This window comes from Delphinapterus leucas, chromosome 9 (genome assembly GCF_059928025.1).
Source record: "Delphinapterus leucas isolate spDelLeu-1000000601 "Yukka" chromosome 9, BTC_Dleu_Yukka2, whole genome shotgun sequence".
NCBI classification, from domain to species: Eukaryota; Metazoa; Chordata; class Mammalia; order Artiodactyla; family Monodontidae; genus Delphinapterus; species Delphinapterus leucas.
In genome coordinates, this window is record NC_143137.1 from 12,532,745 (window position 1) to 12,552,145 (window position 19,401).

General features: G+C 49.7%; 2 protein-coding genes across 13 annotated transcripts in view; one reads left to right on the forward strand and one right to left on the reverse strand.

The window, feature by feature from the left end:
• The window catches only part of DENND11 (DENN domain containing 11), a 45,019-nt gene extending 36,796 nt beyond the window's left edge, over window positions 1-8,223 (forward strand). For both annotated transcript variants that reach the window (XM_022579453.3, XM_022579450.3), the window contains 5 exons: window positions 1,249-1,387; window positions 3,181-3,312; window positions 3,452-3,602; window positions 4,102-4,170; window positions 5,835-8,223. In XM_022579453.3, coding sequence (XP_022435161.1) covers window positions 1,249-1,387; window positions 3,181-3,312; window positions 3,452-3,602; window positions 4,102-4,170; window positions 5,835-6,030 — 687 coding nt within the window. In that variant the 3' untranslated portion in view covers window positions 6,031-8,223. The remainder of the gene's footprint in view (window positions 1-1,248; window positions 1,388-3,180; window positions 3,313-3,451; window positions 3,603-4,101; window positions 4,171-5,834) is intronic.
• Window positions 8,224-9,660: 1,437 nt separating this feature from the next.
• The window catches only part of AGK (acylglycerol kinase), a 93,271-nt gene continuing 83,530 nt past the window's right edge, over window positions 9,661-19,401 (reverse strand). For 9 of the 11 annotated variants that reach the window (XM_089917296.1, XM_022579471.2, XM_022579465.2 and 6 more), the window contains one exon: window positions 9,661-18,158. In XM_089917296.1, coding sequence (XP_089773422.1) covers window positions 18,021-18,158 — 138 coding nt within the window. In that variant the 3' untranslated portion in view covers window positions 9,661-18,020. The remainder of the gene's footprint in view (window positions 18,159-19,401) is intronic. The other 2 variants (XR_016394268.1, XR_016394267.1) reach the window with 2 other exon arrangements.

Consider the following 19,401-nt stretch of genomic DNA (forward strand, 5'->3'; position numbering starts at 1 on the left):
TGGTCGCGCGCTGCCCCTCCTCCCGGAGAGCTGGGACGTGGTGGCAAAGGAGTGGCAGAGGGCAGGCGGGGCCCCTCGGGGAACAGCCCTTCCGCAGGCACGGGGCGGGGGGTGGCTGTGGTGCGGGGCGATGCCTTGGATAGGGAAGCCCTCTCCCGGGTGGTCCGGAGGAGGGGGCCTGGTGGAGCGCTGCGGCCACCCCGGGGCTCGGGTGGCGGGTGCCCCAGGGGGCTGCCAGGTGTCACACCCAGCGCACGGCCTTGGTGCCGGTGGCACCTGCCTCCAGAAGTGCTCTCACCTGCGTCCCGAACGGGTGAAGAGCAGTGTCCCTTCTGACGCTTTAGCATGAAAGTGACCTTCCAGAAGGCTCACAGAGCACCTGGCTTGAAGCCTCACGTCTCGTCGGCGACAGTTGTGGCTGCTGCATGTGGCTTTTCCCACGTGCTAAGGGTTCCACACGGTTTTTCTCAAATGGTCCTTCTAGCCAGATGAAGGATGTGACAGTGGTCTCCCGATTTTACAGATGAGGAAAGAGAGCCCGAAATGTTGGCTGGCTTTCCCGAGGCTTCCCTGTGAGTAGAGGGCAGAGCAGGACAGGCCCCCAGCTTTCCCTGGGTCAGAGCTCGAGCTCCTGACCCCGGGATATGCCTTGGCGGCAGGGGTCCGGGAGGCGACCCTCAGGGTTGAGGGTCCTCGCATCCAGCACTGAGAGGAGGTGGAGGTGGGCTTAGGTGCGGGGGCTTGTGTCAGGGAGCCCCGTGGGGTAACCTGTCATCTGTGCCCACACGTCACCTCGCACGGGAGCCGGGTCCCTGTACGCTTGGGGTCTCACCTGGGACTGTCAGCGCATCCTTTTCTTCCTTCCGGTGCTCAGTCGTGTTGGGAGCTGAACGTTCTCACTGAGGTGTCCGTCACCTCGGAGAGACTCTCAGAAGTTACGTCCAGCTTCGCTTTCTCTGTACCGCTTCCCCCGGTTGAAGTAGTTTATAAGATCCCTAAACTCACACGTCGGTGTATCAGGGGAGCTGTTGAATGATGGACCTCTAGTTTAAAGATAAGACTTTGAAAGTGAAAAATACCATTTTACGTGGAAGTAACCATCCCTTATTGAATCTGTTTGGTGGTACCTTGTTTTTTTTGTTGTCGTTGTTGGCAGTGGAAGGGGTGGTTAGCATACACCTGTATTGAATATTTTTTGCAATATTTCTAACAAGCTATTCCCCTCCCACCCCCTTTTAATCTTTTCAGATCACACACCCAGCTGGCTGCATGTCTCAGTTTATTAAGTTCTTTGGGGAACAGATACTCATCCTTTGGAAGTTTGCCTTACTTCGAAAGCGCATTTTGATATTTTCTCCCCCTCCAGTGGGCGTCGTGTGCTATAGAGGTAACTAGAAGCCAAAGTCAGGGACTCTTCCCAAGTTCTCTGCAACAGAAACTGCCCCAGTCTTTCCAGTGTTGACCAAGGCCAGAAGGGATTGAGCCATATCAGGGCTTCAGGGGTTTTAAGCCTGGGAGTGACACGGTTGGATTAGTATTGTAGAATATGGACTCTGGCGGTATGGAAGATGGATCGGGTAACACGTCAGTGGTCTGGTGAGGGAGAAGGGTCTGGGTTAAAGCAGAGAGGATGGATGCTTGATATGTTTAAGAGAGAAACCTGGCAAAGCCTGGCGTCTGGGTCGTAAGGTTCTGATGTGTGTGAGGTAACGGGGGCAGAATCTAGGGTGCTGAGGACGGTGAGGCCACCGGGGGGGGACCAGGGAGGAGCAGGTGGGGGGCAGGACGGTGAGGCCACCGGGGGGGGGGGACCAGGGAGGAGCAGGTGGGGGGCAGGACGGTGAGGCCACCGGGGGGGGACCAGGGAGGAGCAGGTGGGGGGCAGGACGGTGAGGCCACCGGGGGGGGACCAAGGAGGAGCAGGTGGGGGGCAGGACGGTGAGGCCACCGGGGGGGGACCAGGGAGGAGCAGGTGGGGGGCAGGACGGTGAGGCCACCGGGGGGGGACCAGGGAGGAGCAGGTGGGGGGCAGGACGGTGAGGCCACCGGGGGGGGACCAGGGAGGAGCAGGTGGGGGGCAGGACGGTGAGGCCACCGGGGGGGGACCAAGGAGGAGCAGGTGGGGGGCAGGACGGTGAGGCCACCGGGGGGGACCAAGGAGGAGCAGGTGGGGGGCAGGACGGTGAGGCCACCGGGGGGGACCAAGGAGGAGCAGGTGGGGGGCAGGACGGTGAGGCCACCGGGGGGGGACCAAGGAGGAGCAGGTGGGGGGCAGGACGGTGAGGCCACCGGGGGGGGGACCAAGGAGGAGCAGGTGGGGGGCAGGACGGTGAGGCCACCGGGGGGGGACCAAGGAGGAGCAGGTGGGGGGCAGGACGGTGAGGCCACCGGGGGGGGGGGACCAGGGAGGAGCAGGTGGGGGGCAGGACGGTGAGGCCACCGGGGGGGGACCAGGGAGGAGCAGGTGGGGGGCAGGACGGTGAGGCCACCGGGGGGGGACCAAGGAGGAGCAGGTGGGGGGCAGGACGGTGAGGCCACCGGGGGGGGACCAGGGAGGAGCAGGTGGGGGGCAGGACGGTGAGGCCACCGGGGGGGGACCAGGGAGGAGCAGGTGGGGGGCAGGACGGTGAGGCCACCGGGGGGGGACCAGGGAGGAGCAGGTGGGGGGCAGTGTGACAGAGTTACCTTGGACGTGACGAGTGTGTGCTGCTCTGAGGCCTTCTCGAGCGGTACTCTAGGCACTGCTACAGTTGGGTCAGGACCTTGGGGGACAGGCTGGGCCACAGAGACAGACCTGGGGGTGGCACAGAGGCCGAGCTGATAGCCGGGGGGCGGGTGCCGTCATTTGGGGAGAATGTGAGTGAGGAGGGACGTGCCAGCGTGTAAGGTGCAGGCCTGGGAGGTGAGCCAGCGAAGGCGGAAGGCAGAGGGGGTGTTGGCGTGCAGTCAGAAGAGGGGAGGGGACCAGGAGATGTGGGGGTCGCGGTGGGTAAGAGTTCTGAGAAGGGAGAGGGTCACCAGCGCCAAATGCTAATAAGCAGGGCCTCGTGAGACGCAGACTGAAACATGTCCGTTGGGTTTGAGCGCCTTGGTGGAGCTGACAGCTCCGAGAAGGTGGCCGCAGGCTGGGAGGGAGGGGCCGGAGGGGCCCGGGCGGCCTCACCTCCGCCGTCCCCGCAGTGTACTGCTGCTGCTGCCTGGCCAACGTCTCCCTGCCCGGCATCGGGGGCACCGTTCCCGAGTCCAAGCCTTTCTTCTATGTGAACGTGGCCGACATCGAGAGCCTGGAGGTAGAGGTGTCCTACGTGGCCTGTGAGTACGGGGCCCGCCCCATCCTGCCCGCACATCCCTGGCGGGGTCGCCCGGGGCCCTCCTTGTCCCGGCAGCGTCGGGCTGGTTCCCTGTAGGGCCGCCCTCCGGGGTCCTGCCGCCTGAAGCCCAGCTCCCGCAGGCACCACCGAGAAGATTTTTGAGGAGAAGCGGGAGCTGTATGACGTCTACGTGGACAACCAGAACGTGAAGACGCACCACGAGCACCTGCAGCCGCTGCTGAAGGTCAACAGTGCTGACCGGGAGAAGTACCGGCGGCTCAGCGAGCAGAGGTAGATCAGAGCCCGGGGCCGCGGTGCTGCCTTGTCGGGACAGCGGGGGGTGGGGCTCCCGTCAAGCCCGTCTGCCGCTCCTTCCCTCTGGGCACATTTCTGCCCCTCTGCCGCGCGCTGGGGTTGAGGAAGCTCCCAGCACATACCGATGGGCAGCAGGCATGTGTGGGGAGACTCCTTTCTGGCGGCCTCTGGAACCTGTGAGGCCCGAGGGAGCGTGTTGGTATCAGTGGCGAAATAAATGGTCTCATTTTATGAGTTAGGAAAGATGGTCACTTGAGTGGGATTACACACGGGCAGAACCAGCCCTGGACTCCAAGCCCCGTTTATCTTTGCTGCTCTCCCTGCCTTTGGACGGGGGCCAGGGTGCGTGTGTCGCTCTGGATCAGCCTCCTTCCTGAGAGGCGGTGGCCCGTGCAGATGCCTGGCCAGTGACCTAGCCCATCACTGGGGTCCTCGTAGCTGCGCCAGAGGCTGACGGGCGTCTCCTCCCCGACAGGCAGATGCTGTTGTATTCCCAGGAGGTAGAAGAAGATTATAACCCCTGTGAAGAGGACCTCTTTGTGCTGTAAGTCGGCCCAGGCGGCGGTCGTGGGCCTCCCCGTGGGTCCCTTAGCACTAACGGCTTTAGCCTGGATCCCTCCCGTGTTACCTGCTGCAGCCCAAGGATGCCCTTTATTGCCACCAAGGGCACTTAGAGCTGGGCTCCACACAGAGTCAACCTGAGCCCCAAAATGCTGTTGGGGGACCCAGAAAAGTTAAAGCAGCAGGGGAAGGTTTTAAGAGAAAATGGGAGTCCCCGCAGCTGTCTTCCTGTTGGGCATCTACATCCAGATGTCTGCTGCGTAGGAGCTCTGTGTGTCCCTCGGGATGCAGGGACTTCTCATCCCGTTGCTTCCTTTGAATGGAGCAGTTCCTTGTACTGAGTATTATGGGCTAATCAGAAACTTAACTCTTGAATCGAAGGACATTTCTTTCCTTCAGAGCTGTTGGTGGTCAGGGTGGGAGCCGTGGCCTTTATACCTCGTAGCACTGATCCCATTCATAAGCAGCTGTGTGAGATAGCGCTCAGTGATAAGAACAGAATTGTAATTGAACCAGAAACAATTTTCCCAGCTTCCGGCTTGGTCTTCCTACCCCGCCTCCCGGGATGGGGGTGGGGAATAGCACTTGCAGTTAGAACTGTTTCTGGCTTTGATATTGGCTTTGATAATTCAACAAAGGTGCAGTACTTTGATTCTAATAAAGTGTACTTTCTAATGCATACATGCTGTTTAGCTGTAAAAGTATCTGGGAACTGAGCAGGGAACCAGCAGACTCATCAAGGCTTGACACAGTCTATTGAATCTGACATTCCAGAGCGCCCGGAGCTGCTTTGGGCACTAGGCACCTTGCTCTGTGGAACACAGCTGAAAAGTCTAGACAGTTAATGCCTTTTCTGACTACAGTTCATATATTCATACAGTACTGTAAGTTCGTGACATTCAAATCATGCTCTGTGCATAATTAAAACAAAAAAAGCAATCGAAAGCACACAGCTGCGTACAGATGGTGGTGAGCTGTGGCGATACCGGTACCTCCAGGCTGACTCCCCTTCCGCCTTCACTGCCCGCTCCAGCAGGGCTGGCTTCAGGTTGCCCCGTGCCCACCGCAGCTCCCCTGAGCTCCACCTTTTCTGTGTGGTGCCTCAGGGCCTGGAGAGCCAATTCAGAGCCCTTCTCTGCCTCTAGGAAGGCTCACCTCCTGCTGCGGGCTCTACTTACCCAGCCAGGGCTTTGAAGGTGAATTCCACTTTCTCACATTAAGTCTTGACCTCAGAACTGCGTTATCAGTCTTTTTGGTTTTGTTTTCTGTCCTTCTCTTCCCTTTACGACTAAGCAGAAAGAGAGGAACCAAGTTTACGGGGGCCTCTCCCTACAGCTGTGTTTAAACCCCTAGTGACCTCCCTCTCAACAGGAAAATAAATTGTTGGCAGTCAGACCATCAGTTGCTTAGAGATTTTGCTCGTCGTACCACGGTTATCGCCAGTTCTTTGCTGACCTTAGCGGCACTTGAATAACCGTTTAACTTCTAACCCGTTTTCTTCTTTTAAAAGATATGTCTGAGATTTGAAACCATTTAAAAGTATATCAAGCAAAGCAGTGCAGTTTTGGTTCCCCACGTGCGGCTTACTTGGTGAGCTTTCGTGTCTTTTCTGCCCTCCCTTTCCCACGTCTTGTCTTGTGAATGCAGGTTTTTCCTCGAGCAAAACAATCGGATATTTCAGACTTTACTGGAGGTGTCCGCCAGTCAAGACAAAACTCTGACGGCTGAGCATGCCCGGGGCATGGGTCTAGACCCCCAAGGAGACCGGAGCTTTCTCATGGACCTGCTGGAGGCCTACGGCATCGATGTCATGTTGGTCATTGACAACCCCTGTTGCCCATAGGAAGGATGAGTTCACCCAGGCCCCAGATGGCCTGATTTTTAATTAAGTTGACACAAAGGAATACTGTTTATACTTCCAACAAATGTAACTTTTGCATCGCCTTCCCTCCCTTCCTCCCCACCAAGAGGTAAGATGAGAGAGCACCTTGGTTTTGTAGGTCGTTGAAAGCTACCGCCTTCAGAGCTGCCGCCGGTTTGGTCTTAGGAGTTATCAAAGCAGATTCTCTCATTGCCTTGTTGAGGGACTTGAGGAGATGGGGCGAAGGCCGCGTATCACCAGGCGAGGGCTGAGCTCTGGAAACGTGGGGCTGGACTGTTGAGAAAGTCTGTCTGGTCCTTGTCGCGTGACATATCAAGAATAAGACAGCTGTCCATCCAGTGTGGCGTTGGATGTCCACCTGCCTGAAGCAGAAGCTAGACCAGGTGGCCTTTCAAGGTTATTTTAATCAGTTCTGGGAGTCTAGTCTTGGGATCAAATCCCTTTTCCTGTTTATTAGAGTAAATCTGTGTTTTCTCTGTTCACGTAGGTAAGAGACTTCAAAGAGGGACAAAGGATATTTCTGTCACCAAGTGTGAGCTTCTCTAAGGACAGATGACAGGGAGAGGTTGCTTCTCAGTCACCTGAGAGCTAAAATTGTAGAATGAAGCCTTGAAACCTTCCTCTGAGTAAGTTAATGGTGGCCACTCCACGTAATAGTCCTTTTTCTCTGAATCCCCTCCTCTTGGGGACGGGCTGGCAGATTCCTTCGGGCCGATGTTAACAAGAGTGTGTACCAGTTTGGAGCCCTCGTAAACAAACTTCTCTTTAGCAGAGACGACATTTGTCGAGCTGAGTAATTGGGACCAGAGAGGTACAGGTTTGTTAGAGAGCAAACGTGGCAGTCCCTCCACCCAGGAAAGTAGTTGGGAACCCTGAGAGTGAGCTCCTCTGCTTTGCTCCGGAGTGTTCTGACCTGGGACAGCTCCTGTCGGCCCTGCCTGTTCTCTTTGGCTGGGGCGTTCGGTGGATGCCAGCTTAGGTGAGACAGCCACAGTCTGTTAGCCAGAGAAGCTAGCTCCTGGAGTAGAGTTTAGGTCTTTGGGGTCTGTTTAGGATTTTGACTTGGGATCCTGGGTTGTTGGTGACAAATAACTTCTTGCCCTTCACCATTCCTGCCTGGCTCTGTTATTGGAATAGCCATCTGTATACCCATGTCTGGGACCAAGTTCCAGCCAGGCAAATGTACACAGCAGAGAGAAATAACTTCCAAATAGATGGGTCACATGTCTTATCTCAAGACTAGCTTTATAGGGCTTATTGCTTTATTTAAAAATATTTTCACTGTAGCCCCTTGACATGGAATTGAAGACTAAAGAAATTCGCATGTGGAAATGCACAGACATTGATTAATCAAGGTAGCATCTTTTATGTAAGTATATAAATCAGTTTGGGCATTGAATTGTAAACTGTACATTTTTCTCCCCTGTGGGTTTAGCCTTCATTTCAGTAATACATATGTTTACAAAAGAAAAAAAGAATCTGTGTTTAGAAGCTGAAGCTTCACTGCCTTTTTCCTGGAAGAGTGACTGTCCCCTCTCGCCCCTGGAGAAGAAGTGGCCTTTCTAACTTGGGTCAAGTTATGGTTACTTTTATATACTTTTAGTGGTATCCAAAGGCTCAGGGCTTTCTATGTTGGGGGTGGGTGGTCAGAAGTAGGGGCGGGATTCCAGATTCTCGTGGAGGACACAGACAGACCCTCTTTCTGTGCAGCTGGGGAATTTGTTCGGAGAATACTCTTTTTAAGCACTTCTGCTCCAGAGGCCTTCTGCGTGTGAACGCTTTTGTTTTCGTGGTATTGTAACTCCAAGCTCAGACGTGCTGATGTAAAGGTAGTAGGATGAAGATGAGATTCCTGTATTTCCCTTTGAATGGTGGGCCCAGGCTTCTGTGCTCCTTTTAGCTCCCTGCGGTCCTAGGCAGCTGTCCATCTGGCATCTCTGTGTGTCCCGCCGATGCTCACGCAGAGGTCTGGGCTGGGGGTGGCCCTGGGAGGGGTGCACCCATGAGGCAGTGCCACTCTGAGGTCATACGCACCCTGGGCTCGGCCGACCTTGAAGAGGAAACCCAAGAATTGGTTCTTCCCTGCATTGCCAGCTTCCTGCGTGTGTGTGTGTGTGTGTGTGTGTGTGTGTGTGTGTGTGTGTGTGTGTGTGTGTGTGTGTGTGTGTGTGTGTGTGTGTGTGGCGGGGGTGGGGGGTGGGGGGGGTGGCAGGAGTCTAGTGCAGCGCCCTCTGCTGGGCTGGCCGGCGCGCTGTTGCCCTGTGGTTACCCTCGTCACTGCCTGTCGTCCCCCAAGAATGCGGATGTGGAGCCTCTTGCTTCCGAGGTCAGAGGTCACCGTTTGAAGGCTCTCTCAGGTGGGCAGCACCCACAGCGTCACTTGCTGCCAGGTCCGTGAAAGGGGAGTTCGTAGGTGGGGTACCAGGCAAGACTCCCTGCACAGGGACGGCAGAAGCTAGAAGCCACACAGACCTGCTTTTGTGTCACTGTGGAAATATTTTCTGAGAAACTCCCTGCTTTTGTTTGGAAGCTTTGGAGAATTGTCCTCCGAAGGGACAGGGCTTACTGTTGCTACTGTGGCCTTCTGGAGCAGGTCGGGAGCCTCGGGTCCACTGACTGATGGTGGCCTCCTGTCCCTCTAGACCCTTGGACCACCTCTCTCCCTCCCCACGGCCCACTGTGCCAGCTGGCGCGGTCCTGCTGGGGGACTTTAAGCCTGATCTAACGCCCAGCTGCGAGCCACGTCCTAACTTAGAAATACTGCTGACCTGAGACACGGGGGCTGCCAGGTCACCCCTGAGTCAAGTTAGAAGAAACTCTCGGTGGCGAGAGTCCTTGTGGGACCTAGAACCCAGGCTTGGGGTTTGTTGATGTCTGTAAGGTACGACAGAGTTCTGGTGAAGTGGATTTTTCACTTGTGCAGGCTGGGCAGACGGTACCATTCAGCCTTTGGGACAATGTCCAGTTGTCCTCTGGATTAGGACTCTTCAGGAGTCAGAAATGGTAGGACTTATCTTTCACCAGACCAAAAAGTATGGGCCAAATAATAGTTTAGAATTAGCTTTGGCTTTTGCTAGGCATGAAGCACTCCTTAGGCCTGGTGTCGATCCCTTCTAGTGTAAGTGCCTGTACAGCCCTTGGTGAGTTAGGAATCCTGTGGATCAGCAGGCATCTGCCCCCTGGAGCCATCCTTCACCCTGGCATCATGTCTTCCATTTGGCTGAAGAAGGGACGCTGAATTCATTGATATAGCGATAGAAATAATTTAGCATAGGAATTTGCATTTATAACTTACCTTGTTTTGTCCCACGTGAAAATCAAGATGGGAAATTTAACTATAGCACAGGGTGCAGACAATTCTCAGCACCACGTGTGCAGATTCATTTATCAGTGTAACCACCTATATTTTAGCTAGAAGATAAAGATAAGTGAAATCATAGCTGAATCACTGTTTTTCATTCTGGTGGTTATGAGGACGAACTTGCTATTTGTCTTGATACACTGAAAGCCCTTCAAACGCAATACAAAGGTAAGATTATTCACCTTTAAACCGAGGCCTTTGGGGAACCTTTTGTAAAGGGCAGTGAAGAGTTAACCTTTTAACGGCAGTACAGCAACCCTCCAGGAAGAGGCGGGGACCTCAGGGACTGTTTGTTTTGTTTTGTTTTAAATGAAACTTTAGAGCCCAGGGAATGAGCTGAGGTGCTTCCTCCACTCCCAGGACGGATCGTACTTGCAGAGGTAGAGGAGGGGGAGGGCGCTGCTGAATAAAATAAGACAGTGAACTTGCTTTGGCGTGATGACAGTTCTCAAACAGGCAAGGTTAGTATGGGGACTGGCGTGTCTCACACGGGCTTTCATCTCCCCGTTAGGTTCCTGGCTGGTGGGCTCAGACTCTGTGAAAGGGCCAGTCCTCGGGTCTTTTCCCTGCGTTCCTGCTGTACTTAGTGCCCTGCAGTGAGGATCCTGCAGACCTGGGGCTCACTCCAGCAGGCCAGTCCGTCCCCTCTCATTTCAGGAAAGCCCTTTTGTGATTCAGGTAGGGGAAGAGGAGTTCAGGGCTCCTTTTACTCCCAAGTCATGGCTTTTTAATATTCCATTTGTATGACCAGTATACCTCTGTTCCCCGGAGCTACTGGGGTGGAGTGCTGTGGAAAAAGGCTAACTGTGAATTTAGTTCATGTTTTTCTTATAAGAAATGGAAGTTTATTTTTATATCGATATTACTATGTGATGAATTGAGTATGCAGGTGTTGGAAGGAAATTTCAAAACTATAATCCTAGAAGAAACGGGCAGTATTGCAATTTGGAAGCAGCTGAGACCCCATAAGCGTTTTGTTACTTAAATGTTCGGGTGAGTGAATAAGGACTGTCCTGTGAAATCTAACACACAGCCTCTTGAGGAGATAAAGTTGACAGTCCGATGGAGGATGACACACATTCACCAACCTTAAGATTCTTGTATGAAAGGGGGTGAATGTGAGCATGCTGATTTCTAGGCCTCTTAGCTGGAGGCAGATGAGAGGCAGGGGTAGTTTTATAACTGGCACTTTGACTCATTTGTGGAGCTGGAACACAGGGGCCATTTGGTGAAACTGCACATGTAGAAAGGAAGTAAGAATTTTCCAGAGCTAGATAGAGAAATGATGACGGAGAAGTAAAGCCCTGCTTTCATCTCTTTAGCATTTATTCTAGAAGCTCAGCGTAGTGGGCTTTTAGAGGTAGGTAACAGGCTCTAAATTCAGAAAATTTATTTAACTACCACGGAAGGATAGGTATGAATTACCTGTTTGCTGTGGAATGCCTCTTTAGACTAATGTACATCTACTTTGCTTTCTAAGGACAGCTGGGGGATGCAGGGGTGGGGTGTAGGGTATTAGGAACTAGCTGGAGATGATCCACAGAATGAAAAATCCACACACGGGTCACCGAGTTCACTGGTTGTTAACATATGCCATTGACATTGGAGTGAAAACTCCTTCCTTTGGCCAAATCAAGCAAAGATAAAAAGTCTCAAAACATTTTGAAGGCAGCATCAGGAAATGAGTTTCGGTCTAGCCCTCCACGACCAGTGAGGAAAGCTGTAGATTCTGTGCTTTTGAACAGACTGAGTAGGAGACTTTAGGGGTACAGAGTAGAGGAAAAACAAAACTAACCTCCTTTGTTTATCCCAAGCTTGTTGGCTAAATTTTTTTATAGGTCTGAGAGAGAAACCTTTTTTGAAAAAGAAATAGTTGTAAGCCTTGGGAAAAGTTCTGTTTTTGCCAAGTTAGGATCAGCATAGTCTCCCTGTCGCCTTAAATGTCAAACCCCTACTTTGATTAATACCCCAGTGTAAGAGTTACAGCAATAAGAGCAATGGAATCTGTTTTTGTTTCAAGTGTTTACCTCATAGTATGAAATTAGTAAGACAGTTCATAGATCTCACCCTGAATATACTGCATCTGGGTGTGTTGTTCTCTCTCTTCAATGGTGATCATTTTAAAGGCCTAAAGGAAGCTGGGGTTCATCCCGAAGAGTAAGTGTTTCTTGAATTGATTTTGTTCTGTGGTACAAATAACGTCTGTGTATATCATATGTGTATATATCTGAACCAAGTTGTATGCAGAGAGGCTGATATAACTATATTTACAGAAGACAGTTTTTACAATTAAAATTCACATTTTAACATGAACATGTGTGCTGCAGTCCTTCACTTGGTCCAAGAAATGCGGCTTGTGGTAGGAAGCAGCAACAGCCCAGGGCACGAGCAGAATCCATGGCGCTCAGCACTGACCTCGCTTACGGTGATGATGGAAGAAACCAGAGCTGGTGCCTGTCCTCCTTGATTGAGGCCACGGTCTGGATACACATTCTCCAGGTAATGGAAACCGAAGTTGGAAATAACCGTCCCCATTCCATCAGAAAAGCCAGGACTGTGCACCCTCCATCATATCAGACAACTTCTGCAGAAGGACCCCACAGAGACCAAAGCTTTTTTGTTTCACATCTTCCTCCTACTTAAGTTTACTTTAAAACAAACATTATATACTGACACACACACACACACACAAACACATTTTATTTTTAGCCTTCTGGGGCGTGAGTTATTTTAAGGCAGTAGAGACTCAATCCCTAACATTGCTAGCTCTGTGTTCCAAGCCAGGTTCCCACCTTCCAAGTGACGTGACCACGTATTACCTACTCCCCAGGGTTGTGAGGACACAGCTCGTCAGTCGCACATGTAAAGCACTGGCACATGGTAATTACAGCCGTGCACACACATTGGCCATGGGGGTAAGCAAACGGCTTTATACTGAACTACATTTAATATAAAATATCTGCTCTGTTTTTAATAGAAATACTCTTGGTTTTTGAGTGAAATTAGTCTGACAAAAGGTTTGTACTAAACAAGAAGGGGGGACTCGGCTTCTCCTCGGACCCCTCAGCATTCCAGGTCTAGCTGACGAGGGTCTCTCATAGCTGCGGAAACATCCTTTACGTGGCCCTTATACGGAAGGACAACAGAGAGAAGGCAATAGATGATAAGGCAACCATGTTCTCAGTAAAATGTTCTCAGTAAATAGTCTGAATCAAGAAAACAAAGTTTGAACTAGGACATATTTACATTTAAAAATGAATAAAAACTCATCTGAATTAAATATCCTTCCCCAATCATATGTTCCATTATTTCTATGGAAAAATTAGAATCACTAAAACACATACATGCTGGTAGCCAAGATCCTGTGCTGGTCCGTTGCGCTCTCTTATAGAACCAATATATGCCAGACTCTCTCGGCTCACGTAGAGCGTATCTTCTTACACCACAGCACTCCCTCTCCCCTCCATGGGCAGTATGGAGTGGCTGCTCCTTAGACTGCATGTTTGGACCTGCCTGCTTTTTGTTGTTTTTTGCAAAAGCACAGCTTTTAACACCACTCTGAAGAACACAGAGGTAAACAGGTAAGCATTATCTTATGGGCTTTTCAGTCATGGTCTTTTCATAGCTGCTTTATAATCCTTTAAGCATTGGTCTTCACTCTCCGAGGGGTTCGTGGGTGCCGGCACATGCACTGTCCTAAAACTGATCTACCCGAGGGTGAGCCAGCCAGTTCTCCTTTCCCTCTTCCCCCTTGTGCAATCTTGCTTCCTCTTTACAAAAAGAAAACCTTACGTCTCATCCAGCTTACTGTGGTGCACTGCCCTCTGGAATATAAAAACCTCAGGGGCACCAAGGTGATTATCATGCCTAGCTACCGAATCCTTAGCAAGGTAGGTAAGTTTCTAGTTCTCTGTCTTCAACAAACTAAAGGGGGATCTAATCAAGCTGTTGATAGGTCACTGTGATTTTCGATATGCGGCTCAAGAGAACTGCATGGCGTTGTTATAACAGAATTTTTTCTATCCCATCTGCTTACTTATGTATTTACATCTATAAGGTTAAGCCTTGTTTCACCTTAGCTGTAAATAACATGTGCTTTGGGGAGGAGACAGAATGGTGGAATAGAATGACGTGAGCTCACCTCGTCTTACGGAAACAGAATCACAACTAACTGCTGAACAACCGTCAACCAAAAAAAACCGCTGGAACCTACCAGAAAAGATACCCTATATCCAAAAGAAGCAGCCACAATGAGATTGTAGGAGGGGTGCAATCATGATAAAATCAAACTCCGTACATGCCAGGCGGGCAACCCACAAACTGGAAGATAATTATACCACAGAAGTTCTCCCACAGGAGTGAAAGTTCTAAGCCCCATGTCAGGCTCCCCAGCCTGGGGGTCTGGCAACAGGAGGAGGAGCGCCCAGAGAAGCTGGCTTTGGAGGCCAGCGAGGTTCGATTGCAGGAATTCCACAGGACTGGAGCAAACAGAAACTCCACTCTTGGAAGGGCGCACACAGGGTCTTGTGTGCACCACAATCCAGGGAAAAAGCAGAGACCTCGTAACTTACCTGCTAGTGTTGGAGGGTCTCCTGCAGAGGCGGGAGGCGGCTGTGGCTCACTGTGGGGACAAGGACACTGGCGGCAGTAGTTCTGGAGAGTATTCATTGGCATGAGCCCTTTTGGAGGCCACCATTTTCTCACCAAGACCTCGCCCCACCCAACAGCCAGTGCTAGGATGCCTCAGGCCAAACAACCAACAGGGTGGGAACGCAGCCCCACGCATCAACAGGTAGGTTACTTAAAGTCCTGCTGAGAACACAGCTGCCCAATAAACACAACCCCTGACACGGCCTTGCCCACCAGAGGGACAAGACCCAGGTCCACCCACGAGTGGGCAGGCACCAGCCCCCTCCCACCAGGAAGCCTGCACAAGCCTCTTAGACAGCCTCAGCCACCAGGGGGCAGACCACACAAGCAAGAAGAACTACAACTCTGCAGCCTGCAGAATGGAAACCGCAGTCACAAAGGCAAAATGAGATGGCAGAGAAGTATGTCCCAGATGAAGGAACAAGATAAAACCCCAGAAAAAAAACTAAGAGATAGGCAATCCACCTGAAGAATTCAGAGTAATGATAGTAAAGATGACCCAAGATCTCAAGAAAAGAATGGAGGCACAGATCAAGAAGGTACAAGAGATGTTTAACAAAGAGCTAAAAGATTAAAAGAATAGAGATGAACAATACAAAAGAATAGAGATGAACAATACAATAACCGAAATGAAAAATACACTAGAAGGAATCAATAGCAGAATAAATGAGGCAGAAGAACAAATAAGTGAACTGGAAGACAGAATGGTGGAAATCACTGCCATGGAACAAAACAAAGAGAAAAGAATGAAAAGAAATGAGGAAAATCCAGGAGACCTCTAGGACAACATTACACACACCAACATTTGCATTATAAGGATCCCAGAAGGAGCAGAGAGAGAGAACCTGAGAAAATATTTGAAGAGAGAATAGCTGAAAACTTCCCTAGCATGGGAAAGGAAACAGTCACCCAAGTCCAGGAAGCACAGAGTCCCAGGCAGGATAAACCCAAGGAGGAATATGCTGAGACACATAGCAATCAAATTGGCAAAAATTGAAGACAAAGAAAAAGTAGTATTAAAAGCAACAAGGGAAAAGCAACATATAATGTACAAGGGAATCCCCGTAAGGTTATCAGCTGGTTTCTCAGCAGAAACTCTGTAGGCCAGAAGGGAGTGGCATGATATATTTAAAGTGATGAAAGGGAAGAACCTACAACCGAGAATACTCTACCCCACAAGGCTCTCATTCAGATTCGATGGAGAAATCAAAAGCTTTACAGACGAGCAAAAGCTAAGAGAATTCAGCACCACCAAATCAGCTCTGCAACAAATGCTAAAGGAACTCCTCTAGGCAGAAAAGAAAAGGCCAAAACTAGAAACAAGACAATTATGAATGGAAAAGCTCACCAGTAAAGGCAAACATACAGAAAAGGGGGGAAATCAGCTGCACGCAAATATATCAAACCAGCAACTCTAAGAAGACAGCACAAATGCAGGATATTGGAAATGCACTTGAAATAAGAAGACCAGCAACTTGTAGCAGTCAGATTTATCAAAACCTCATGGTAAGGGCAAACCAAAAATCTACAATAGATACACACACAGAAAGGAAAAAGGAATCCAAACAACACTAAAAGTCATGAAATCACAAGAGAAGAGAACAAAAGAGGAAGGAAAGACATAAACAAAATGAAAAGACAGCCCACAGAATGGGAGAAAATCTCTGCAAACGATGTGACTGATAAGGGATTAATCTCCAAACAGCTCATGTGACTCAATATGAAAAAAAACAACCCAATCAAAAAATGGGCAGAAGACCTAAATAGACATTTCTCCAAAGAAGACATACAGACACATGAAAAGATGCTTAACATCACTAATCATTAGAGGAATGCAAATCAAAACTACAATGAGGTATCACCTCACACCGGTCAGAACGGCCAACATCAAAAAGTCTACAAACAATAAATGCTGGAGAGGGTGTGGAGAAAAGGGTGCCCTCTTGCACTGTTGGTGGGAATGTAAATTGGTACAGCCACTATGGAGAACAGTATGGAGATTCCTTAAGAAACTAAAAATAGAGCTACCACATGATCCAGCAATCCCACTCCTGGGCATATATCTGGAGAAAAACATGGTTTGAAAGGATACATGCACCCCAGTATTCACTGCAGTGCTGTTTACAATAGCCAAGACACGGAAGCAACCTAAATGTCCATCGACAGAGGAATGGATAAAGAAGATGTGGTGCATATGTACAATGGAATGAATGAAATAATGCCACTTGCAGAAACATGGGTGGACCTGGAGATTATCATACTAAATGATATAAGTCAGAGAAAGACATATCATGTGATAGCGCTTATATGCAGAATCCAAAAAAAAAATGATACAAATGAACTTATTTACAAAACAGAGACAGACTTAGAGAAGGAACTTATGGTTACTAGGGGGAAAGACGGGGAAAGATTGGGAGTTTGGGATTGACATGTACACACTGCTATATTTAAAATAGATAACCAACAAGGACCTGCTTGTATAGCACAGGGAGCTCTACTCAGTACTCTGTAATAAACTAATGGGAAAAGAATCTGAAAAAACATAGATACATGTATACGTATAACTGAATCACTTTGCTGTACACCTGAAACTAACCTCCAATACGAAAATTTTAAAAAAAACTTGAATAAACAACACAGAAAAACTGCTTTTTGATAAATGAACTCTAGGATAAAGAGCATTCTAATAAAATGTTGATTTTTTAATTATCACAAATTTATAATATTCATCAATTGTATTTCAATAATTTATAACATTTATTCTGTACTGAGTTAACACTTGAAGAACTAAAAGAAAGTTACTTCCACTTACATTTTTTGGTGGCAAGAAGATAGGTCCGATGGAAAGAAAATTTCAAGCATAAAAACATTACATTATGATAGCATTTGCTGAAAGTGGTTTGGAGATAACCATACAAGGATAATCGACATTTTCAATGACAAAAAACTTATTTTTGTAAATGGAGGATGACTGTTAAATTGTTATGTATTTCAATTACACTGAATATGTTGAAGACAGTGATGTAACAGTTTTATTTTAAAATATCAATATTTACATGACACCAGAAAGTACATACTTTGGCAACTAACTTCCATGAAAAATTTTAGCTGTCAACTTAAAACTGAGGGGATATGTGATTTTTCAAAATACTTTTAGGAAGTACCTCAGCAGGGTAGTGTGTGGACCGCTGCTTTACAAGACTGTGTCCTGTTCAGTTTGGGGGACACCTCTTGTAGTAGAACCACCTGGGGAAGGTGGACACCTTTTTAAAAATGCAGATTCCTGGGCTCCAGCCCCAGACTGAGTTACTAGATTTGGGTTGGGCCCCAAGTGAGTCAGTTTTCAACATGCACCCCAGGTGGTTCTCATGCAAACCAACATTTAAGAAGCACGACTTCGGGGGAAAAAACGTACTTTACAGTATTTCAGCCATGGCTGAAGAGGGAAACACCTCAGGTATGTTTTTGATTAAGGAGAGAACCGAAAGACGCTAAGAATTGGAGCTCGCAAAGTAGCAGCACCCATGGAGGAGCCTGGGGAACGGGACGAGGCCGCAGCGGGCAGGCGCTTCCCTAGACTTCCCAGGGCAGCCACAGAGCCCACCAGGAGAGGACAAGCCACTCAGCCCAGGACCCTGCTTCCCACCGGGGAGCTAACAAGCTCTAGCCCTTCTCCATCCATTGAGGGTGGGGATTTCCTGGAACTAGCCTGAGGAAAAGCAGTATGTAGAAGGGACGGGCTGTCACAGCAGAGTCAAAGCATGCGCTGCTGGGAAGCCGGCTGCAAAGCTGGGAAGCACTAGAGAGGAGGGTGGAGGGTACTTGCCATGAACAGGCCCTTGGGATCCTCTGACAGCGCTGCAGGGACGGGGAGGCCTTGGTCCCCTTTTGGTCCCCGGGTAGCCTGAAGCGCAGTCTCGGGCGCCCCCTTGCAGCCCACTCACTGGGCCGTGCTTTGCAGCAGCTGCTCCCTCTTCCGAGGGTCACAGAAGAACTGTAGTTTCCTGGGGAGCAGTTTCACCTGCACGGGCATCGCCTCGTATTCCTCGCTGTCGATGCTGAAGGAGCCCCCTGTTCCCTGTGGAGAAGAGAATATTCACAGCAGCTCACGCCCACGCTGGCTGGAATTCGTCATCACTAGAGCACCGGAGCAGGTTGCTAGGGAAAAGGTCCTCCTCTCTGAGGCTCTGGTCTAATGTTCTTTGAAAAGAGTATTTCGGTGCCTGTGTCAGGCACGGGGCTGGTTCTGGAAATAGCCCTATTCTACCACCATGAAAAAGGCTTCAGTGGCCTCTATCTCCTCCCAGAGTATGCTGGGATTTGTGAAACAAGGGTATCATTTTCAAATGCTTACTGTAAGACAGGGTCCTGTCACGTCTTTAAGGAAGTCATAGAACATACGTGTATGTCCTCAGCCCTAATCTTTCTCAAATGAAAAGCGAGAAACAGCCAATCTCTGAGGAAAGGCATTACAGCCACTTGATGATTCTCATGGTTCTTTAGGACTCGCTTAGCTTTATACCTAAGGTATAGCAACATTAATATTACAGATTCTATAAAACCCTTCTGTAACTCATGCATTTAATTCAACATTTGCTGTGTTGAAACTATGGTGCCAGCCACTGTGGGGACACCTGCCTTTTTGAACACCTTAGTTTAATAGCCACAAGTCTTCAGAGGCCGCCTGTAGTAAGTTTTTTTCCACTTACAGGTTATTCTACTAGGCTTGGCATTTCCCAGTACAGAAAAATCTACTGCCATCCTGAAAACTGCTTCCAGATCCTTTTTTAAAAATGTGAAACTAGGACTTCCGTGGTGGCGCAGTGGTTAAGAATCTGCCTGCCAATGCAGGGGACGGGTTCAAGCCCTGGTCTGGGAAGATCCCACATGCCACAGAGCAACTAAGACCGTGTGCCACCGCTACTGAGCCTGCGCTCTAGAACCCACGAGCCACAACTACTGAGCCCACGTGCCACAACTACTGAAGCCCCTGCGCCTAGAGCCCATGCTCCACAACAAGAGAAGCCACTGCACCACAACGAAGAGTAGCCCCCGCTCACAGCAACTAGAGAAAGCCCGCGCACAGCAACAAAGACCCAACGCAGCCAAAAATAAATTAAATAAAAAAAAAAAAAGTGAAGCCATAATCCACTATTAACATTTGCTAACTGGAGAACCTTGTGGGTATAGTAGCTATCTGCATAATTTACATTCAGAAAAATGAAAGCTTGGGAGACCTAAGGATCACTGTACAGAACCTTGGCTTGACAACACCGGAAGTCTTCAGGAGTCAACTCTAAACCCGTGACTCAGAAGGGGCT